The 24,754-nt window shown below is 40.3% G+C and overlaps 1 protein-coding gene across 1 annotated transcript in view; it reads right to left on the minus strand.

Moving 5' to 3' along the window:
• Positions 1 to 3,249: 3,249 nt before the first annotated feature.
• Positions 3,250 to 24,754, minus strand: part of LOC310682356 (chloride channel protein C-like) — a 71,314-nt gene continuing 49,809 nt past the window's right edge. Inside the window, exons 14-16 of the mRNA XM_083451059.1 lie at positions 8,424 to 8,520; positions 6,881 to 6,976; positions 3,250 to 4,950 (exon numbers count right to left, since the gene is read on the minus strand). Of these exons, the coding sequence (XP_083307185.1) occupies positions 4,720 to 4,950; positions 6,881 to 6,976; positions 8,424 to 8,520 (424 nt within the window). The 3' untranslated portion in view covers positions 3,250 to 4,719. The remainder of the gene's footprint in view (positions 4,951 to 6,880; positions 6,977 to 8,423; positions 8,521 to 24,754) is intronic.

Consider the following 24,754-nt stretch of genomic DNA (forward strand, 5'->3'; position numbering starts at 1 on the left):
CCACCAAAAAAAATTGTTGCCTTTTTGCCATAACCTAACAAATAGTAGAAAGACCCTTTACTCCCACATCCTCTCCAACATCTATAATTGTCCAACAAGACAATTTCCAACAAGAGACCTTACCTCCTGATCAATGTGTCTTGAACCCCTGGCAACTGGTCCTGCTGGTGTATACAGTCCCAAGGGCACATGCTAGCAAGTAGTCCAGTAGTCCAATTGGTCAGGGAACCTGGAGTTAAGTCCCAAAAAGCACAGTCCCATGGAATTTCTAGGACACCCAAGCTGTGGCCTATCAATACAGAAAGTTAAGCAGACACAGCACCTCAGCTCTGCTTATCCTTTCGCCCCTTGACTCTTAGTTGCAGCATCTGGGTTTGACGAGGCATGTGACTCTCACCTGTTCCAAGCCTACTCCAGCTGAGGAATCACATAGCTCCTACCAGAGCTAACGAGCCCCACCTGGGCAGCTATGGAGCTGGGCTGTGGGCCCTTGCTTGCCTCTGCTCCCTCTGCTCCCTCCACCTCAGAGCCCACCATGTTCATGGAGATGGGGGACCCTCTGGCGATGGGTCCTTCTAGCCCTGGTTCCTGTGCACTGACCCCCCATCCCCTTGTCATCCTCTGTCACCGCATGAGTACTTTCTATACCCCTAACTTCTCCTCCCCCCCCCCACTTTGCCCCAGTGTGCACCAGTTGCGGCTACTTCCCTCACCGAGATCCCCTTCCTCCTCTCAGTTGTCCTGCCCATTCATGACATCATGAGTCAGGATTAGTGGGGTGAAGTGCCATCTATGTAAAACACTGAGGGAGATTTCTTGTACAAGTGCCAACACTTATTTGAATGGCTTTTCTGACCACATTGCCTTCCATACTATAGGGTCTATTTTTCTTTCTATTTCTTCCTCCCATACTGTTTTCAGATTATCCACAGTTCCCGTGGACTTGCCATCCAAGATCATGTATGCACTTAAGACTTAACATTCCGAATTATAATCAATGTGGTATGTTAAATTTACTAACTATATTCAGGCTCTGCTCACTTTATTCCTAATTATGGGTTGGTGCTAAGGTGTCAGTATGCCATTTTGTTTTGCATTTGCATGCACACCCTTTTGTTTGGCATCATCTCACATATTTGGATGCCAAAGGCAACAAACCTTACACTAAAGCAATTGAATGAATTATTGTCACGAACCTACTTGCTGGCGGAGACTAACTTCGTAGGAATCAGATGAGATGTATCATGTCAGCAATCAATCATCAGATTTTTTTTTTAAGTTCTGCTTGATATTTGAAGATTGTCTCATTCCTTTTTCAATTGAACAATACTGATTGTGGAAATGTCTAACAAAAAGAAGCTGCAGGCATTTAACCAATACATTACTTTCTGCATATGTGCGCACACAAACATGTACAATTCACGAAGGAGCCTATGAAGGGTTGCAGACCAGACTGCCAAAAGCATTAAGGCATTCACTTTTTAGCTCTAGAGCCTGTCTGCCTATTAGAGACAGCACAGCTGAGGATCTTCAGTGACATGTGGCGTCTCTGGCAAACATTTAAGAAAATAAGTTGGCAACCTTATGAAAGGAGCATGAATGAAAGGACAGCCACAGTGCTGATCTGCTGCAAAGCTGGTTAATAAATCAACGATTCTGAGAAACTGGAAAAATAAACTGCCACCCATAAATGGAAAACAGGACTAAGCCTAGATATTTGGACTGTGTGCGCCCAAGGCCTACTTCTGCACTTCTCCATAGGCTACACTCCTTTTCCCCATTACTACCATTTTTCTCCAAGGATTTATGTCTTCAATGCTCCCCTGCCCAAAATGAATTTGAGAATCAGGGTCCTGAAGAAACCATTTACCCCCATCTTGAAATTTGAGGGTTTTTGTTGTTGTTGCTGTTGTTGTTGTTTTAAAGTGTAACAAGCAATTTATTTTCTCAGACTCTTCTTGAATTTTGCAACAAAATTCAGGAAAAGATCACAATGACGGAAGACTTCATCAAGCAATGCTAATGAAAAACCTCAATATTTACCTACAAGTAATTCTGTGTCTAGCATGAGATCACTGCCCAATTTGATAGTCCTCCTATCTTTTGTCTGAATAATCTATGCCCATCTACTTCTTGAGGAGTTTTTTCCCTTATTACTTTGCTTGCATAAAATCTAATAAAATTATTCATAGGATGAATCAGATATTCCAGTAGTGTCGTGGCAGAGAAGCTTTTAAATGATTTTCTGTGTTTGTACACTGGGATGTGATCAAACAGCTCTTATTCAGGTTTTTATTTACTAGTAAAATGGAAAAGATTCTAGTCATAAATGTTGCACAACAATGCTACAGGCTGAACCCATTTACCTAGGGAGAAAATTCCACCAACGTGAAGGCTGGTACCATCTCAACCCGGCTGGAAAAAAATAGAGAGAAGTCCAAAATCTGGTGATGTAAAGGATTTTGCCTGTTTTCTTAAGTTAAAATTTATCTTTCTGTTTGCTATACCTTTTTTATTTTGCATAATACATTTCACAGTGCGTTTTATGTAAATTTGATAGAACAAGCAACAAATACAGTGGTACCTCGGGTTAAGTACTTAATTCGTTCCAGAGGTCTGTACTTAACCTGAAACTGTTCTTAACCTGAAGCACCACTTTAGCTAATGGGGCCTCCTGCTGCTGCCGCGCTGCCGGAGCATGATTTCTGTTCTCATCCTGAAGCAAAGTTCTTAACCTGAAGCACTATTTCTGGGTTAGCAGAGTCTGTAACCTGAAGCGTATGTAACCTGAAGCGTATGTAACCCGAGGTACCACTGTAGATGTATTTGTGTAGAACCTGGAATCAAAATTGGCCCCACCATTTGAGTAAGTGATCCACCCCAAAATAATTGAACTTCTTTTAATAATGTCTATATAGCCATTACAGTCAAACAGATGCTTAAGAGGGCAAATGACAAATTGTAAGAGGGAAAACAGGGAAAAAATGAAGAAAAACAGCAGTAAGCTGAGAGACAGTTCTATCCAAAATAATGTGTTCAAAGCAAGGAAATCTTTACTTGGTGTCCAAAAGAATAGTGATGTGGGCCAATCTGTGAAGAGAGTTTCAGAGTTGTAGCACTAGCAGGAAAGTTTCTGTTCTATGATAATGTACTTGCAACCCAACCCAACCATCAGCAACCTGCTGATGTTAATATTTTAGCATAAAATGCCATACTCACCAACCTTGCTTATTTTTTAAAAATGCAATATTTTTTATCATTTATACTAATGAAAAGCCTTTAATAAACTTATGGTAATGAATATACACATTTCTATCCTGTTCTTCTAGTGTCCATGTACCACTCAGGGTGATCACTCTTTATTTCTCATATATGAGCGGCATCTTTATTCATTTATTGGTACAAATCACATAGTATAAAACATGAAAAGGAAGGGGAAATGAAAGAACCAGTGAACAGAGTTTTAGATGTACTACAGCCTGTGCCTTTACAGACGTGGTACTTTTACTCATTGTGAAAGTTCATAATACACATTCATAGAATCTTACTATCATATTCATAGATGCATTGAATATATGAGTCAAATCATTGAATTGGAAGGGACCACAAGGGTCATCTAGTCCAACCCCCTGCAATGCAGGAGGCCAGTCCATGCCTGAGCACACCGGGGGTGGGGGTGGAGAGAGAGCAGGGCCGCCTTTAGCATATGCGCCGCCGGGGTGCAAAGATTCACCCAGCGCCCCCAAATTTACTTTAGCCGCCCCCAAATCTTTTTAGAGGGTCAAAGTTGTTGACCTTTTTGGGGGGAGGAAAATCGCTCACCTGTAACAAGGACGCAGCAGAATTAAATCCTTTTGTTTCCTGACTCGTCGGGAATATTTGACGCTATGGAGTAACAGAGCGACGGAGGAGGGGGACGGGGACTTTCAAGAGGGACTGGTATACAGTAGGTATACGTTTGACTCCCTCAGAATACATTTGGCGCTCCCCAGAATTTGGTGCCGGGGTGCCCCACAGCTCTCCACTCCCAGGTAAAGACAGCCGAGAGAGAGAGAGAGAGAGAGAGAGAGAGAGAGAGAGAGAGAGAGAGAGAGTTAAAGCCATTCAGTCACCTGGATTGGGAGGCCTGCAGTGGCTAGGGTAGGGAGAGACAGAGAGAGGAAGAGGGGCAGAGAGAGAGAGGAAGAAACCTACAATTAAGAACAGGACTATAGTATGTGACTAAAGTTGCATATAGTTTGGCCCTTAGTACCATCTTGTAAGGAAGAAATAGCACACTTATTATGATTTTAGGTAGGAATACTTAATTATTAATGATGTGTTTATACCATTTAAGACACATCCCCCCTAAGTGACTTACACAAGATGTTAACAGTGCAATATAAAAATTTCCACAAAATAAAGCAATAAAACAGTCAATACATAAATCAATAAAAATGATTGCTGTTTGCACCTTATATGTTATTATTATATCCTATCTGAGATTGGAATGAGAAAGAACTGTGTGAGTTGGGAATGAGATCCCAATTGTATGAACTCAAAGCCTGGATAATCTATTTGTCCCTATTTTTTGATTTGGTAACTGGGAGAATTAGGCAATGCTTATCCATTTGATATGCAGAGGATACACTGTAATACACACACATCCAGATTCAAAGAAGAACATACATATTTGTTCATTATGAAATTAAATTGAGCATTCCCTGTTCAGACTGCTTCCTAGTCTAAAAGCTCATCATCAGAGTGAAGCTGATTCGACGACTGCTGGAGTCCCAGCTTCTCTTCCAACTGCAAAGATATCAGATCTTTTCTGGTGATTATCCCAACAACCTGGTTCTGCAAATCAACAACTGTCAGGTGCCGAAGGCCCAGAGACCGAAATATGATGTATGTGCGTTGCAGTGAGAAATGGGCTTGAACCGACACTGCAGATTTGTTTATGTAGGGCTCCTGCAAGATAAAGTGAAGAACACACTAAGAGAAAACAGGTGTAACCTTATCATATCTTAATTCCCAAATGAAAGAAGAGCACAATGCTGTAGTTGTTGTTGTTTTATCTTACTTGTACATTCAAATTATTTCTTTTTAAAAAAACATGGTATAATGGGGGTTTCATTTTTCACTCGAATTTCATATTGATACAGGAATCTACACAGATCATAGAGGGAAAGGCAATTACAGCTAAACTCCAGTAGTACATTCAAGAGTTCTGCGTGGCTTTGATAGGCATGTGGCAGTTTGTTAAACCAAATACGTTTTATAACATTGCTCTTAATGACATCCTACAGCATTCCACAGCAGATGCTTGCAGAAAGAAAAAAAAGGGGAAATAAAATTTATGTATTTCTAAGAAGGCAATTTTAAATACCACTCTGGCACTCAGAATACAAGGTAATTTGGCTGAAGAACCACTGCAGCCACCAGTTTTGCTACAAGCAAAGAAAGGGTCACTTCACTTCACATAGGGCAGCCTTTTTCAACCTGTGGGTCCCCAGATGTTGTTGAATTATAATTCCCATCACCCCTAGCTAGCAAGGCCAGAGCTCAGGGATGATGGGAGTTGTAGTCCAACAACATCTGGGGACCCACAGGTTGAGAACCGCTGACATAGGGTGTTCTTCTTACATGGAGATGGGTTCCATAAAGCGGAGTCAGGGTTTCACACAAAAAGCTACGGAGATTATTTCTGTGTAGGAAAAGCTAGATGCACAGCACAAGTGTATTTTGCCACAACCATGCCAGTCAGGAAGCTGATGTGCAGAGAGGTGATCTCATGGTCAAGGAAACATCAGGTATGAAGTGGCCTTGAGGTTAAATCCATTGTTTCTACATTTGCTGAATTGTCACAGAAGAAAGTTTAATGCAGATACACAATTCCTAAACTAAAAACAAACACCCCAAGTCAAAGAAACATTCTCACTTGGTGACACTCACTCACATTTTTATAGTTCCCAGGCTAGATTGCTGCAAAACACTCTTGCTGGGGTTTCCCTGACAACTGCTCAGAAGCTTCAACTCATGTTGATGGTTGCCCCTGATACATTGCTCCACTGGAAATGTACACAGCACTGCTCAGTGTGATCTGCATATTGGTTCCAGATGATCCTCAAGACACAAACTGGAAAGCCCTCAACCAGAAAGCCCCCAACCACTTGGATCCAACATCTTCCACCTCTCTTATATCACATCCACAAGGTTAACCAAAATCACCTTAATGAGGTTGCTGCATGTGTGCCATAGGTAGGAGACAATGCTTGTAGAAAGACATAAGGGAGTCCTTAGGTTGTCCTCCAGCTACTGATAAATAAAATATTGTCATTCACAGACAACACAGTGCTGCTGCTGCTGCTGCTATTCTTCTAGTCACTTTATGAGAGATCCAAACAAAGCTGCCTCTCACTTTAGCTTTCCAACACAGCAGTGAAATATGAAAATATATATGGGAATACAGAGACAGGAAAATGAGTTTTTCCTTGTGCTGTTTGAGAGCAGGGAAAACTCAAGAGCTTTCCTATACATTGCGTCTTTGCAATTCCATAGGAGTCAAACACTGACATTTAAATGATTTGTTCCATTAACACTGGATCTTTTCGCCAATCTGGAACGTGTTTTAATCGCAAACCCCCTTGAAATGGTTGCCTTTGTTGTATTTTCTTGTTGGCTCATCGTATCAACATCTGTTATGTTTATATAATATGAATTAAAACTCAGGAATGCTGTTTGTACTCGGCTACTTTTGTTGAGAGTGTAGCGTCCCGGGATTGGCAGTGTTTATGTAAATCAGTGTAGCTGACAGAGCCGTCATAAACAGAAGAGAAAATATAACAAACACATTGTTCGTGGAGGAAATGTTTGTTTTCAGAGCTGGCTCCGCTCTTACCAGATTGATGAAGCGTTGCTGATACTGAGGGTCCGTAGTGTAGCGACCCAACAACATGGTCATCCGTTGCTGATTAGGCAGTTTTTCAACTCTGATCTGCAATAGACAAGATGCATCACTATTATTTTGTGCAGTGCCAGGCAACCAGGTTCAATTTCTAGCAAGGAAACCTATTAGCACAGAAAAATTCACTGAAGTTCTTTACCCTATGGGACAAAGGTCCTTGAGGGGGGGAAAGACATCTAAATTTAGCAGGTCAAGGTGATAGTTTCTGTACATGCTGTAGTGCAAGGTGAGAGCAGATAGAGCTTCCCTACCCTGGGAGGGTAGCCCATCTAGGAGAAGGAAAACTCTGATCTTAAACCTCTGCTGCCTTGTGGATCTTTGGGAGAAGAAAAGACTAAGGAGTAAACCCTACACAAATATGGAGTGGAGTCCTTAAGATGGAGGATGGCACCTTGTATGCCTCCTTCCAGCAACTCCTGCAGCCAAACTGGTGCTAACTGTATTGCTCTGCTTTCCTTTGGACCACATCTTGTTGTATAGGCAACCCAGGACCTCCATACACATTGGCCAGGCTTGCACCCTAGGGAAGTCACTTTGGGGCTGCTAATGCAGTGGTTTGACTTAAAGAAGCATACTCCATTGTCTCTTGAGACAGACAGATGCTAACAAATACAGCAGATTGAGATCTGGGAGAGGCAACTCATGGCGGATTGATTTATATTCCACTTTTCTGCAATGCCCCAACTCAGCATGGATTCACAACAGATACAAATACAACAATATATTCCATTACAGTTTTATTACAAAACTAGAAATTATCAAAATCACAGAATAAACTATTTCAGTAATCAATAATAATCAGCCCTACAAACTTCTATGTAATCATCTCCCTTGTAGAACTGGATTTTCCTAGAAATATTGCTTGAAGCACTACCATAGTGTTCCACTACTTTGAAATTGTTACATCTGAACACAGGAAAAAACAGTCACTCACATTCTTACCAGCCTTTTGCAGCAAAAAAATTCCACTCTGGGAATAGAATAACCAATAAAGCTAGGCTACTACAAGCAGGAAGCAGGGGAAGGGGGGTGTATAACATGTATGTAGTATTTGCCAACCACTTCTTTCAAAACTAGCACTATGATCTCCAGGAGGGCCAGCGTCAGGTTTTGGCAGGTCCTTGGGCAAGATGCCCAGAGTGGGGTCCCTCTCTGAGTGGACCCATGTCCTTCACATTCCTGTATCTACAGCCCTTTCACCTGCCCTTTTCCATTAGGCCTAATTCATAGAGCCACTTAGCATGAGAAGATAAGAGGATTGGAAAGTGCTGCTCTTTGCTCACTTACTTAAAAGGAACAAGTGAACAGACAGCAATAGGGAGGAGGAGAAACAGCAAAATCTGGGGGGCTCCAGGGAAAATCAGCGGGTAAGCCTCAGTAAATGCCCACCCTGTTCCTCAGATCCAGAAGTGTTCCCTGTTCCGTGTGTGTGTGTGTGTGTGTGTGTGTGTAAGATAAATAAAAGGGCATTTATTACCTTCTGATAGGAAAGAAGAGGTGCACAAGATTCAGAGTCTTCTGTAGTCTCCTTTTCAAAGACGGCTTCATTTTCCAATAGCACACAGAGCTCAAGCCTAGTTTCATGAAGAATACATTCATCAGCAGACCAAATGACCACTCCAAAATAGCTATGAGACCAAGATTATTTTTTTATCCAGAATTTTTCATCTATGTTGTTCCTCTGGGCATTAGCCTTCATGATGGCTCAATTCTGTACTCCCAGTGAACATTCAAATAAACATCAGACAGAGGATGAGCTCATACAACTATTAGCAACTAACAGAAGTGTTACACCATAATCTTCCATATTGCCGGGCCAAAATTCACAGGTAAGAACCAAATCCCTATTATTTTGTGTTCTCTACTTCCCTAAAAGGAGAGGAAGTTCAAAAGTTGCACTACCACTAGGTTTCGTTTCCTTCGGGGCACTAGAGACTTGCAGTTTCTTTGCAACATATGACAAACAAAGTCAGAGACAGTTGGTTGGCCTACAGTGAATGTGATAGGCTGGATTAGGTGGACTTTCAGTCTGATCTAGCTAAGTTCTTATGCTTACAACATGTATGTATGGCAAACTGAACACCGCTATAGTTTTCAATTGGATGGTATATAACGCAATAAATTCAGTTTGCGATATCTTCGTTAGAATTATTGTTTTTTTAATGACAGCTGGTCATACCACCTACTGCTCATATGACCTACTGACACCCTACAGAACTTCCATTGGCTTAGGATTTGTTATTTGCTCTTCTTTTTCTATTGATTAAATGTGACCATTCAATTATAATTAGTTTTGTTATAAGTTCATATAGCAAAAGAAATAGTTATACTTGATAGAAGGAAGAAAAAGAAAGTTTGAGCAACCTTCTCTTAAAAATATTATCTGCATCTCTCACACAGCCTTCCTTTATCTATGGTATATAAATTATTATACATCCATCTTGCATCATGTTTTGTATTAAATCAAGATATTATGGTTTAAACAGCAGCTGTACTCGAAACCATATATATCTGCAACCTGATTCAATTTTCAAATAGCTGTTATTATGGGTCTGTTTGAAAGAAATTGCCTCACAGAGAAACAGAATTGGTTTAACAGATATATCAAATGATACCTTGCGGAAGACTTGACATGCAATCTAAACACAAGCTGAGCAAGGTTGTATTCAGTTACTCTCTAGTTCATTCAAGTGGAGGTTTAATAGGTAATAGGCATTTTGTTAATGTAAACAGCAGGAGCCAATGCGAAATTATTATCTGGTTGTAAATGTGCAAAGAGTGTTATGATATTTATCCTCGTACAAATCCCACGAGATAGCCCATTACAATGCCAGTTTTACATTTGGAATCTTAGCCATTGGCCTCTTCCCATTTGGCCATCTGAAATCTCATTTATACCTACCATTCAAGTCTGTTATGAGTTGACTTTTTCTAGACACTGTTAAATTTCATTAAAACTATGAGCCTGAAAAGAGTGACAGCTGTTTCATGTTCACACATTAGACAACTTTTTCAGTACTGACATACATGAGCCATTTACAGACATTAGATCCGAGTAGAATGAACATATTCATGTTGGATGAATGGGTGTTACATTGCCATCCCCTGACCTATGCATCTTTGTTTGACATGAACAGAGCCTGAAAAGAGCCTACACACACACACCCTTACACATATATGAGCTCACTTCTGACATTCAGAAAAATGTGTATCAGTTGTGGGTGGGTCTGGCTATTACAGTATTGCTCCCCTCACATTTGAGCAGTCTTTAAACCCAGATCAGGTGTCACTAAAAGGTTCCCATGAGGCTGACTGCTCTGACTTATCCCAGACACAAGTCAATACTTCTACCTAACTTGACTTTGTTCCTACACCAGTTGAGGTTCATGTAAAGAGCCAGTAGAGTACAGCTTGCTATGCAATCAAAGCCACTGTAAAAGGTATCATGTAAGTGGAGGTCAGTGAGGGACTAGCTACACCATTCAGGCTACATGCAAAGAAAGCTTTGGAGTTACGGTGTTTCAAAGGCAGTTTATAGAAATATGGCGTGTGTTCAATATATCTATCAATTCCAACAGAAAGTCTTTGTGGCACTGTGCAAACTAACAAATCTATTATGGCATAAGAATTCACTGACTCATATCCAGAAAGCTTATGCCGCAATAAATGTGTTAGTCTTTAAGATCCCATGAAGACTTCATTGTTTTTGCTGCCGCAGACTCACACAGTTACCCTTCTGGAAACTATCCATGCCACTTTGTTTTCCTCTTCAGGCAATAAAGGGTTTAGGAATTCCCCAAGCATGAACATGCTTTATCTGGTATTCTTAAATAATAGCTCTGAATTGAACTGTGCTCCATACTCTGCTTCATAACATAAGAACATAAGAACACCTTGTTGAATCAGGCCAATGGTCCAGCCTCCTGTTCTCACGGTGGCTACCCAATGCCTGTTAGATGACAGCAAACATGACCTGAGCACAGCAACACTGCCCACCTATGATTCTCAGCAACTGGCATTCAAAGGTCTATTGCCTCTGTTAGCAGAGGTAGAACATAGCAGTAGCCGTGATGTAACAAGCCATTGTAGTTACATGTTGTATGTGTGCCCTTACAAAAGCTGCCCTACTTCAAACATTTTCACACCTGAAGCAAAAACTCCAAACAGGGCCCCTTGGACCACTGTACAATGCTCATTGTTCAGGATACAGAGAGATGGAGTCTGGGTGCAAGAAAATGACACCTTCTCTGGAATTTGCTGCCTGAAATGTTAGTAAGGATGGCTGCTGGAAGCTTATAAAAAGCTGTGCTGTCAGGTGGATTACATACATATGGTGCCAATTTCTGTGCATCTGCTGCTCCAAAGAGAATTATTTCACCTACTTTATTGAAAGGCAATTGAAGATTAGATATCTGATCACCATAAAAAGCTATCAGAAACAAAAACAGCAATAATGGTGTTTTGCCAAAAATGAAAATCACCCTGTTTTCGTTCTGACCTGGAGTTTGTTATTTTCCTAAAACAAGCCCATACTAGCTGTGTTTTTTAGGAGTAAAACAAATGTCCCATTTAGCACAATACAAAAGAAAAGGAACATTTGTTTGCCACCCGTGTCTAGCTGGTAAGTTTGATCATATTCCAAATTATTCAGCTTTGGCCTGAAATAAACCAGCAGGGAATCACATAGGAGCTAGGCTTTGAGAAATGAAAGAAAAATCCGGATAATGAAAAAGGCACATGGACACGCAATACGTCTATGCCGCAAGTACGATGAAGGAAAGTTTTGGAACACCACTAATGAAAAACAATCCAAGGCTATTAAACTTGCCACATTCAAGAGAAAAATGAGCACCCATTATTTCACTTGGACTTGCAGAAGTCATGCTTCAGAAGTATAACAAGATCATTCTTTGATGTTGCACATATCCTTCCTATCACATCATCAAGTCTCTAAAACAGCAGCCCAAGCATGTTTCTTGCACTATATTTTGGGCTTAACAGGAAGTTCTAGAGATCAGACGGTGAACTGGCAATTGTTACTCTGCTCTTTATTTATTTAGAAAGGAAGAAACCCCTTTAGGAAAGAACCTCTTTTCAAAGGTAGCCTGGCAAGGCCTTAGAGCATTTTAAATTTATGATATTCGCTATGAAACAGGCATCATAAAGACACACATTTAAGATTGCCCATTTGTACCCAAAGGTCCCACCTTAGATACTATTCATTTTTGAGCACTATGCTAAAGCTATCAGAATGGGAAAGGTCTTGTACCCCACCCTTGCGCAAAAATTTCTTTCTCTGTGGATATAGAAAATTCTACACATTAGGGAACTGGCAGACTTATTATTATTATTATTATTATTATCCCTGACGAAATAGTTACAAAATGCACTCAATGTAGATTAAGCAATTGTTGTGGGGGTACATTCTAATAATAAAAGAAGAAGAAGAAGAAGAAGAAGAAGAAGAAGAAGAAGAAGAAGAAGAAGAAGAAGAAGTCCAAGCAATTATATTATGGGTGAGATAATCAAGACATCACATTTCATCCTGCATTTTATTGTCTACATTTGACTTTACGGAAATGTGTCTAAGAATATGAGGTATAAGTGGTACCTCTGGTTACGAACTTAATTCGTTCCGGAGGTCTGTTCTTAAGCTGAAAGCATTCTTATCCTGAGGCACGCTTTCACTAATGGGGCCTCCAGTGTGTGATTTCCATTCGCATCCTGGGGCAAAGTTTGCAACCAGGAGCAGCTACTTCCAGGTTAGCAGAGCTCGTAACCAGAAAAGTTCGCAACCAGAGGTACCACTGTACATCCAATGAAGAACGAAATTGAATGGAGTCAGGCATTGTGCAGAAGGTTCCACAAGCAGGAAAGTATTATTTGTATGTACATACAGGCTGTTGCACAATTATTTCACAAGTCGACCTGTTGTGATGGATTCTTCTGTTGCCCAACATTTATAAATGGACCTCTGTTAGCACAAGAGACATTGCACCCATAGACTGAAAGCACCGAATACAATCCTGTGAGTGGCAAAATTATATAACTTGATTATAAATATCTTTCCAAGAACAGTAACTGACTCCGTGCAGCTACAACTTATTCAATCAGAATATGTTGCAAAGCCAATTGATGTGATTAGTCGAATTCAGGGGGTGGCTAACTCCCAAGAGACTGCAATCTACTCACAGAGTTAAAAACTGGCAGTGAGCTACCTGCTTTTGGGGGGTTCAGGTCAAAGTTGTTGAGCTTCTTTTAGGGAGGAGGAAAGCCGCATTTTGGGGGGGTGCAGAAAAAAAATGTTGAGCTTCTTTGGGTGGCACAGTGGTCTGAACCACTGAGCTTCTTGGGCTTGCTGATCAGAAGGCTGGCAGTTCGAATCCCCATGACGGGGTGAGCTCCCGTTGCTCTGTCCCAGCTCCTGCCAACCCAGCAGTTCGAAAGCACGCCAAAAATGCAAGTAGATAAATAGGTACCGCTCTGGTGGGAAGGTAAACGGCATTTCCGTGTGCTGCTCTGGTTTCACCAGAAGCGGCTTAGTCATGCTGGCCACATGACCTGGAAAAACTGTCTGTGGATAAACGCCGGCTTCCTCGGCCAGTAAAGCGAGATGAGCGACGTAACCCCAGAGTCGTCTGCGACTGGACTTAACTGTCAGGGGTCCTTTACCTTTTTTAGTGATCTACCAGTGATCTACCACAGATGTCCAGTGATCTACCGGTAGATCATGACCTGCCTGTTGGAAGTGCCTGGTCTTATTCAATGAGGTTTACATATGACAGAGTAGAGAAAGACAATGAGGCAGCCTTCAAACTGAGTCCTCAGACAATGCAATGGCTGCATTAAGTTTTTCCTGCTCCCGAGTATCATCCTCCACAACTCTCAAGGCCCCAGACCATCTAATAAGGGGATAATTTTCAGCCATTTTCAGCCATACTCGCTTTTCTTCAGTACTCTATAGCTGCTGCTGGAGCTTCATTATTTAGCACTGCACCCAAGGAAGAATAGAAACATGTAGAACTATTATATGGGGGGGAAGCAAAGTTAGCTTTATTTTTATTCATGTGATGCCATTCTACTCCAGCCTTCCTCCTTTTTGGAGCACAGGGTGGAGTCACATAATAAATCATTCCATTGGGCACAAAACAAAAACACAAAATTACCCTGTTATAAAGAAAATGCAGCATTCTTGCATTCATTTATATTTTTTCAAAAAAACACATCAACAATGATGCTTCCTCTGGGTGCAGTACAAATTAGAAAGAGTGCAAACAAGTCCACGATTATGACAATGTGGTTAAATGGTAGTCAACAAAAGCCATAAAAGGCAGAAAGAAATATTTTTACAACTAAACAACTGGTGTAAACTGGTGTGAACATACACTCTGACAAAGCCAGTGTAAATTGATAGTAAAACAAGTGAAGAAGGAATCCAAAGAACCAATAACTGAAGAAATGAAATAAAATATAAAAATGCATTTAAATACATCCAAAGCAAAACCTAGCCAGGAGATATCAATGAAATTGCTAGATGATAAAGGTTGTAAGTTTTGTCAAATACACAAATTATTTTGCTCTTTCAAAGTACACTTTCAACCTTTCCATGTCACTTTTGTTCTTGCTGGGTGATCAGAAATAGAAATGTTTAAGAGGATTTTAATTGCTGTACCTGGTTATGAGACTGAACAAATTCCCTGAAGAGGTTCTTGCATCTCTTTTTCCAAGATGTGGTATTGTAAAAAAAAAAAAAAATGTTTATAGTGAACCTAGCTAACTTTCAATTGCAGATGACTCCATCACATATTTGCACTATAAGACAAATATATGATCAGTCTTTCCATACATATTAACATTCCCATCATGACCATATTTGAATCTAGCTGTTAACATCATATACTTACCTCAAAGCCACCCACAGGCTGTAGTTTGGCTACATATGTTTTTCATTTGCCTTTCAGAATTATAATTCACACACTACATCACTCCAGCTCATTCTGAAAGAGCTTTGTACACCTGTACAGCTATCTGTGCAACAAAGCAAACCCTTTACTCTTTAAACAATGTGAAATGATGGCGTTCTTCGGCACAGACATTTTACACTATGCTCCAGACAGCTGCCTTAGAGTGATCTAGAAAAAACTGCACAAAGAAAAAATAACTATATAGAAACTATTCATATATAGACTAAGAGATTATTTGCATTTAGATACAGTGGTACCTCGGGTTACATATGCTTCAGGTTACATACGCTTCAGGTTACAGACTCCGCTAACCCAGAAATAATACCTCGGGTTAAGAACTTTGTTTCAGGATGAGAACAGAAATTGTGCTTAGGCAGTGCGGCAGCAGCGGGAGGCCCCATTAGCTAAAGTGGTGCTTCAGGTTAAGATCAGTTTCAGGTTAAGAACGGACCTCCAGAACGAATTAAATACGTAACCAGAGGTACCCCTGTACTGCTATTTAAATTATAATCTTATAACTTCCCAACATTATCATCTTTGTAGACTGCATATGTTCACGTTTAGCGAGGTCAGATTACAATATAGGCTTGGAAGCTACACATCGTGTATCACGTCAGACATTTTCCCATTCCCTTTGCTCTGTTTCAAATTCCCTATTGTGCCTTACTACATTTTTAGCAGCAGCGATTTATGGAAGAATGTCAACGCTACTGTGTTCAGTTATTTACTGCAGTTTTAACAGCACTATGATAAAGGGCAGCATGTGACTTAGTGATACTCAGAGTATACCCACTGAAATTAATGGGTTTAAGTTAGTCATTATTTTAATGGGTCTTCTCTGACTATGACATAATCAGATGCCACCCTCAATAAATCATATATACACTCTGCTTTCAGGCAGTAGTTCGTACTTGCCTCATCATCTCATAGGCTCAGGAGGGAGCAAGGTTCCAAAGGCAAACTGAGGTAAAATGTTCAACATTTTGGTATTGCACCAGTCTAGGTGTTTGGCCTTGATTTTCTGGACAGTTTGTAACAATCCATAGTTCTTATTTAAGAAATACAGAGTGTCTCATGTTGTTTATTCCAGTCTCACAAAATTTATCCCATGGCTCTCTTTCATTTGGTTTAATCTTAGACATATCAGGAGAGGTGATACTTCTGAGGACTGGGTTTCTCAAAGAAGGAGCTAGGAGATGGTGGGAAACAACCAGACGACAGCAACAACAAAGCAGAAAATGATAGTCAGCTAAAAATGCTGTGCTGTCCTTGGTGCTAAAGGTACATGGTCTAAAAGACAGACAGAAGCCTATTCAAATATCTGGTAGACATGGATGCCTAACAAGAACACACAGGTTAGACCCATTCCCTGTATAGCAGCAAACACACCAGCCACATTCCTGATGCTGCAGGTTCAGTGACATTCTATGGAGATGAGAATCCTGGACAGTCGGCATTCCCACCCTTATGGAATAGCCCTACATACATACATCTGTACCCATACTGGCTCCCTACCAAATATGCAGCAGAAGCGAGTCATGGCTGGAACATGGCCTCCAAGGGTAAGTACTATCCTACAAGTTCTGACCTACACACACACACTTCATGCACTTATTCAGGCACCAAACACCTAAGTATGGGAAGATAAACTTAAATGTGCTCTGAATAAATCACAAATGGAACAAAATATTCAGTTTAAAAAGTACCCCACTTACTGTATTAAGCACTCTTCTTAGAGAACGACTCTTTTTAATTGTGCTAATCTTGGGAAAATGTAGCCTCTTAGAAAGTTTATCTCTCAGAGTTTTCTTTGAAAGCCGCAAAGAAGAAAGATTTGAAAACTGCACTGGACATTTTCTTTTGAGCAGGATGATCATCTATTTTTTGTTTTTTATCTGAATATTTTTATTTTTATTTGTACTTTGATCAGATTTTCAGGAGGGAACCTTTTGCATAGAAGCACTAAGGCCATTTCACCATATTTAGTTGATCAGTCATATGAGTTTTCATTAATCACTTAAATTTGCATATGAATGGGAAAAATTAGTTCTGAAGGTGGAGGATGAACTGGATAGTGACCCTCAACTGGTCTATAGAAGATACTGTTCCTGTGACTAATGTTTATACATCTAACTTGGGTAAATCTGCATTCCTGTCACCTAAGTGGCTTTCTACATGATCAATAAAAGTAAGCCCTTAGTCTTTGCATGATAAACCCTTTCAATGAGAACAGCATAATATCCTGTCAGTATGTGTAAAGGATAGGAACAGCCTTCTTGTGAAAAGAAAGAATTATTCTATTTTAAACATAGACTAAATAGTGTTCCTTGCTCCTCTAAAAACAGTAATAGATATATGCTCTAGCATAGTGGAAGGTAAATGTTTGAAAAATGTTTGAAAAATATGTGTGTGTACACACACATGCACTCAACAAAACCACGGGCTATATGCCAGAGAAACAGAGGAGGCAAATCCTGACTGTGATTTGCTTCAAAAATCTACATAGTTAAAAGAGCACTCCTACACTCTAATTGTGCTGCAGGGGACGGCATACTTTCCAAAGTATTACAATAGATATAAAGTATTCTAGATGCCTGTGACATTCAAGTAATTAAATTATACACAGAAATGGACAATAGCAATTAATGTTTTAACTGAGCATATTGTGCTTTTGCTACTCAGAAGCTGAAATAGTCCGGTGGAGAAGCTGAGGGAGGATAGGAAATCTGATTAGAACAAATGAGAAACTAATGCACATTTTTTTGTGCAATACACTTGTAGTGAAGGAAGGCCTTGAAAGTAATTATGACATTGGGTTGTATCCAACGCTAGTCCTACACAGAGTAGGCCCACTGAAGTTAATGAGCATGACTAGCTTAGGTTCATGGATTTGAATGGATATACTCCAAAGAATTGGATAAAACCCACTGAAATTTTCCCTGTTGAATGGCCAAAATAGGTCAATGTATCATCTCATTGTATTCTCTTTCTTAAGCAGCACATACTCAAAACATATGGTTACACTGATGAAACACACATGTCCCCAAGCAAATGTTGGCTTAGCAAGTTTTTGATTTCGTTTGCCAACCAGAGGAAAAAGGATACCTAATAAACATATAATAACACAGACGTAGTCTTTTGGATCAATTATTTATCTCTAAAAGGATATTACTGCATAATGCAGCTTTAAGTTTTCAACTTTGTCATATTTTCTAAACTATGATCTCTTCGATTTACTTTCAGTTATGTGACACTGCACTTTACTGGAGTGAAAGCATGCATTAGCTAAACAATGCAGTTTGGAGTTAGTGTTCCCATGCATCATCATGAAAGTGTTTGTCTCGTCAGTGGTGTCATTATTGTTACTGAGTACATCTGCTCTGCCATTGCTTTCTAACACAAGAGGCATTTCTTACCAGAGAAACTAATTCAAGACTATGGATGTTTTCGAACAATCTTCCAGATTATAGATTTGATGAATTTTAACAAGTAACTGGCTCAAGAGCACCCCATTCCTCACCACTCCTCTCACACACAGAACTTAATTGATGAGTTCCTGTTATGAGCAAACCATAGTCTGCTATCACAGCGAAACTAAGGAAGGATTATAGCTCAGTAGCAGAAGCATCTGCTTTGCAAGTAGGTCTCAAGTTAGTGTCACCATATTTCAAAAAGTGAAACAAAAGTTAGTGAGCTTTTTTGGCAAAGTTGTTGAGCTTTTTGGGCAAAATAGCAAGAGAGAGAGAGAGAGAGAGAGAGAGAGAGAGAGAGGATGTTTTGGAGTTTTTTAAAAAGTAAAATCACACCCCCAGTGGCACTGCTGACATGGGTTGCCATATGTCCAGATTTTCCTGACATTTTCCCAATTTCCGCCCAGACACTTCTTCCAGCAACAGTATTCAGGGTATGTCTGGAAAATTCCAGATGTATGGCAACCCAATCTCAGATGCAATCCCTGGTAGAAATGTCCCCTGCCTGGAATCCTGGAGAGCAACTGCCAGTCAGTGTAGACAATACTGTGCTAGATGGACCAAAGTTCTGATTCAGTATAAGGTGGCATTCTTATGTTTGTAACCAACAAGCTATGGGTTTGAGCAAACTCACTATGCAAATTAATAATAAATGTAACTTATTATTCTTTTTGAAAACAGTGTCAAGAAAACTAAGAGGGTACATTGACTTTTCCTTACAGAGATGTTTTGCTACTACTTGTGTGGCTACTACCAGCACTTCACACTTTCACTTCTAAGTATGCAGTATGAGAATTCATAGGAGTTCCAAGATAGCTGCTAGAGAACCATTCACACATTAGTATAATTCTAATGTGGAGTGTGGCAACATTTTGAAGTCATCTAATTACAATGCCTTATTTCCTGGGGCACCAGAAACAAGCCTCCATTTGCAAAAATAGCTGAGCTTCAAATAACTCTGTTGTCAGAATGAATCCTGAGAAATTGAATCCACCGGTTTGGAAAGGCAGGAATGAATGGATGAATGAATGAATGAATGAATGAATGAATGAATAAACTCACAGACTGCTAGCTAGTGACAATTCATTGCCTAAGGCCATATTTCTTAGCAGTAGAGGAAATGCTTAGGCTGAACTCCTTCAATTTAAAAAAAATGCATGAGCAACCAATACAGGGCACAAACTTTGCTGGCTTATTAATATCAGACTATCAAAAAATATCTGCCACCCAAGTGAACTGGCAGAATTTCCCTCCCCACTTTTATGTTGGCTTACTGTCAGTTTCGGGTTGAATACGTTTCTGGCAATGCCCACTCTTTTGCAAAACGGTTTAGCCTGAAGACTACCAATTTCTAACAACCACTGAAATTTCAGTAAGCTCCGAGGATGGGAGGAGAAGGAGCTGCTTCAGTGATGAAATTACACAGAAACGCAGGTAAACTGCCAGAAGTTTCTTATTTGCTAAACCGGCAATACAAGGTTTTCACTAGTTTATCTTTACAGGCAAAGTGTTGGACATTTGTACAGACACGATACAGCATTATGGTTTCTGGTTAATCACCTTTTTCTGTTCTGCTAAATACAGGTAAATCGAAAATATTTCCTTTTGTTGAAAGGCAGACAATACAAACAAGCAACAACAGATTTACTGCATTGTTCAGAACAGAAAAAGAGCACTGCTCTTGCAGTGACTGTTGTCATGGTGATTAACCAGATGCCTGTGGGAAGCATGTAAGCAAGAGGGCACAAGCGCTTGTGCTCCCACAGTATGCTGAAGGTAGTACACAGCCATTGTGGCAAGTAGCCATTGATAGCCTTACCCTCCATTAATTTGTCTAAAGGCTTTTTAAAGTCATCCAAGATGGTAGCCATCGCACAAGGATGGGGGAGAAATTCAATTCTGTTGCCATTTTAATGAGAAACTACCCAATTTGTGCTTGTCAAACCAACATGCAAACTGAAACACAGCTCCCCTTTGAAATTTGTTTTTCTCCAAATTTTGCAATGCAGTTCTCCAGTCAAATGACATGTACAAAATGCATACATTAGGGGAAAGTTTGCATCTCATCAAAAGTCAAACATTAGTTAAAGTAACACAAAAATGTGTTGCATTAGAGGAAATTGCTTGCAAAAATGTGACTATTTGTGAAAACTACACAGAAGCATATTAAATAGGAGAAATTCACACTAAGATACTGGCAAATTTTCATAAGAGAATTTTATTCATACACCCCCTACCATCACTGCAGCTTGCAGTAGTGAATTCTGTGATTTAACTACGTGCTGTGTGAAGAAATACCTCCTTTTTTCTGTCCTGAACCTCCCACTGTTCAGTTGATATGGAGACAGGATGAAATGAACTGAAAAACAAGAAACTGAGAGCAACCAAAAATTGACAGATTTGTCCATATTTCTGCCTGGTCAATAACAGGTTCCTGTCTACATTACAAAGACTAAACAACAACTAAACGCAAAGAAAACAGAATAGTTCCTTGGTAATTACTTCTCAAACTTTTCACAAATTGATACAAAAGCTTAACAAATGTGCTTATTATAGCAGGATTCTTTGAATAGCAAAATTCAATGACCCAAAGACTGAGCCGCAATAAAAAAATACAATATGTCTTGTGAGAGAGCCAAACAAGATGTAATGTTACATGAGAGATGCAGAGGCAGTATGTCTACGGGGAAAATGTGTTCTTATTTTTACTGGAAAACAGTTTCTGTGCTTAAGAAGACGAATTTCTCAGCCCTTTCCTTTCCCGTTGTTTGTCCCCTCAAAATTACTTTATTCTCCCTCTTCACAACCAAAGAGGGAGAGAGACAAGCTGGTTGGGGAGGACAGTTTTGAGCAGACCAATGGCAATCCTTTCCCTCCTGCCAGTCAGCCATTTGAACTTGGACCCCCCAGTGCCCATATAACAACAATTCTCTCTCTTTATTTATAAGACACTTACCACAAAAGTCCCTAAGAGACTTACAAAAAAGGTTAAAAGCCAAAAGGCATAACATATAAAGCAATACATTTTAATAAAACCATTCCAATAACCCATACACAAATCCAGCAAGCGAAAAACAAAAGCTCCTGCAGCAAGGACATTTCATTCAATAGCCCATCAACCAGCTTGTCATTATAATCCATCAAATGCCTAGGAGAAGAGATAGCTTTTAACCTGACACTGAAATGATGTTCATCATGGTGCTAGGTGGAGCTCACTGGGGAGAGTGTTTCATAGCTGGGAAACCATAGCTAAAAAGGCCTTCTCCCTTGTTACCATCTTCCAAACCTACCTCAGACGGGGGACCTGAAGAAAGGCTTCAGAAGAGTACTGAAGGGTTAGGTTAGGTTCATACAGCAAGAGTTGCTGCAAAAGATATTGGGGTCCTAAGCTATATAGGGCTTTAAAGGCTAAAGCCAACACTTTGAATTGGGCCTAGAAACTTGCAGGCATCCTGCACAGCTGTGTCAAGATTAGTGTTATATGATCTGCTCATCTTGAGCCTGTCAACAATTAGGTGTGCAGCAGTCAGGAATATTGTATAGCCAACAGACCAGAACTGAACTTCACAAAATCTAAACTGCTTGTTTTCTCAAGATCTTGGAAGCCTCGTAGGTGGGAGATCAGTGGAAACCCATTGGAACAGGTTGAAAACTTTAAATACCTAGGCATCCTATATAATGCTTCCTGGAAATACCATTGTAAGCTTGCACTTAACAGAGAGGATACTCTAGCTCTGGCTATCACCCATCTTTTCTCTAACAGCTCCCAGCTTCACTAAAGGTCTTTAATGCCAAAGTAGCCCACCAACTCCTGTATGGTGTTCCATTATGGATTGGTGCAGTTAACCAATTGTTGGAATGCATTCAATCCAAATTTCGGTGCCAAATCCTGGGGCTGCCTAACTGTGTGCCATATGGCTGGATACCATATGGCTTATGGCTCTGGATACCAAAGCATGACATTGTGGAGAATGTGGCAAGATTTTTGAGTGACACTATGAAATTACATCACCATAGGTCATAAGAGCCATCTTCATACCTTATGATGTCTGGACAGTTTTATCCTAATGTATATCCTACTATGTTTTGTCAACTGTGTTGTGTTCTGATCAATGTATACGATGCCAACAAAGGAGATTGATTGAATTAGGTGGCCACATACTGCACTAGCTACAGTTTCCAAACTATCTTCAAAGGCAGTAAGCTAATACTTTTTTAAAAGGTCTCTTTAGTTTGTCACTCAGTCTCAGAAGCTGCTTTTGACACTCATTTGGAAAAGTGGTATCAAAATTCCTGCATTTCAGGGGGTTGGACTAGATGACCCTTGGGGTCCCTTCCAACTCTACAATTCTATGGTTCTATGAAAATAAGGTGGGTGAGTGACACTGGCTCCACAGAGAGAAAAGAGTTATATCCTAACTATATTATCTTTAGGTCTGGCTAAGATGTAACAACCTCAGTTCAAAAACAGATCCTGGTTTCTTATCTTGATTGCTAAGCAGCATGTTACCAAGAGAGCACAAGATTGTCTCCATTTTGTCCCCATCCGAACACCTTGGCTCATAATCCCCCTCTTGCCTGTTAACAACTAGCTGGCAAAAGCTGGCATGCCAGGACAAAGTGTGTTTGCAGCACTAGTCACCTTGAACAAGAGAGCTTCCAGTTCCTCTGTGCCTTAGGCTAAGGAGTTCTTGAATGCACAAAAGGCAAAAGTTCCCCAGATCGTAACGCAATCAGGAAAACCCCTTACTACTTACCAAGTGACTATTCACAGCCCAGAGTTCTTCCAAATAGTACTGAAATGCACTCACCTAGCCTGAAGCACGAGTCTATTCAGTAAAGCACAGGCCATCAACCTCCCTTTTTCATCTGGAAATCTTTATTTCTGTTGCCACCTGAGCTGCTGCCAGTTTCTATCTTTTTAAGGCTATAACTGGTTTTGGCCCCCTGAACTCAGCTTGATTTAAAGAGAGCACTCTTGCAGGCACACATGCAGTGTGACAGATTCATGGAACTCCCAGTTTGGGGGACCGATCTCTCACTCCATTGTCCTGCAATCCTTGTTGGTAAAGCCTTGCCAGGCCACACCTGCTCTTCACCCCAATGTTGAGGACCCCCATTCACCCTCCCTTTGAAGTGTTTTCAGTCAAACCTATTGCAATATGTCCTTCCTTTGATTATATCCTCCCTTCCTTTGATTTCCCCCTCTTTCTAGCTTCCCAGCTTCCACAGTATCCCCCTTTCTTCCCCCTGCTCCCTAAACTGAAGCACCACACCATGCAGCCACTCACAGCTCACTTTTGCCTAATCTTTCACTCCCCCACTTCTGGGACAAGCCTTCTGTAAGTTAGCTTCACCTTTTTCTGGAAAAAATCTCTGGCCTTGCCTTCTCAGGTGTCTTGTGAACCACAAATGGTGATAATAAATGAATAATAATAATTGTGAGGAATAATAGTTGTGAGGATACTCTAACCCAAACCCAGAACAATACCCCTAAAATTACACACACTGTGCTACTATATATTGTGGATAAAAAAGAAATAAAGCTAGTTTTTGGATCAGCTCTATCAGACCTGAGAGAAGCCTGTCAGAATACAGCCAGGGCTACAGGGGAAAGATTCTCCTAGTACTAAAGTATTCACTCTTAGTTATTTGTGGTCCTGAAGGGCTAGTTCCCTGGACATGGAAATGTAGATGCTGGGCATATATAGAATGCACGTCCCATGCAAACATAGTTACGACCACAGTGTTCCGGTTCAGTCATCAAGGAAAACTCCTTTAAAACGACATAATATAAAGCAAGGCATACAAAAAAAAGAGACAAGAGTACCTGGGCACATGGTTCATTTTTGGGTCAAGAAACCATAGTTTATCATTACATCTGAACTGTAAAATTGTCACAGTTTTCTGATAAGAACTCCAAAAACTGTAGTGTGGTACAGGTTTGCAGAACTGTTAAAATGTAGAAACGATAGGGATGTTTTCAGCTAAATTATACTCAGAGTAGATTCATTTCAATTAATGGACCTGTTTGGTGGGGTCTGCTGTGCATAGGAATAACATTGAACACAGTCCTTAGGCTTCCTACTTCTCAAACAAACAGATAACACATTTTTCACAGTGCCTAGTACTGTTGGGTTCTCATCCCTTTCTGATTCACGTGAAGATGTGGCAGACACCTTCACTTTTTATTCCCATTGTTTTGTGATTTAGTGCGGTATTTTACAACTATCAGACACTCTCTCACAATTGGCAAGTGATGGGAAGTTCAAAATGGTATGGGCAAGTTAACAAGGGAAAGAATGAGACAAGCATTTTGGCTTGATCATTTATTAGCATCAGTTCTGGTTTTATTGCAGTGGACAGCTGGGAAA

This window comes from Podarcis tiliguerta, assembly GCF_965153285.1.
Source record: "Podarcis tiliguerta genome assembly, chromosome: 7".
Lineage (NCBI taxonomy): Eukaryota > Metazoa > Chordata > Lepidosauria > Squamata > Lacertidae > Podarcis > Podarcis tiliguerta.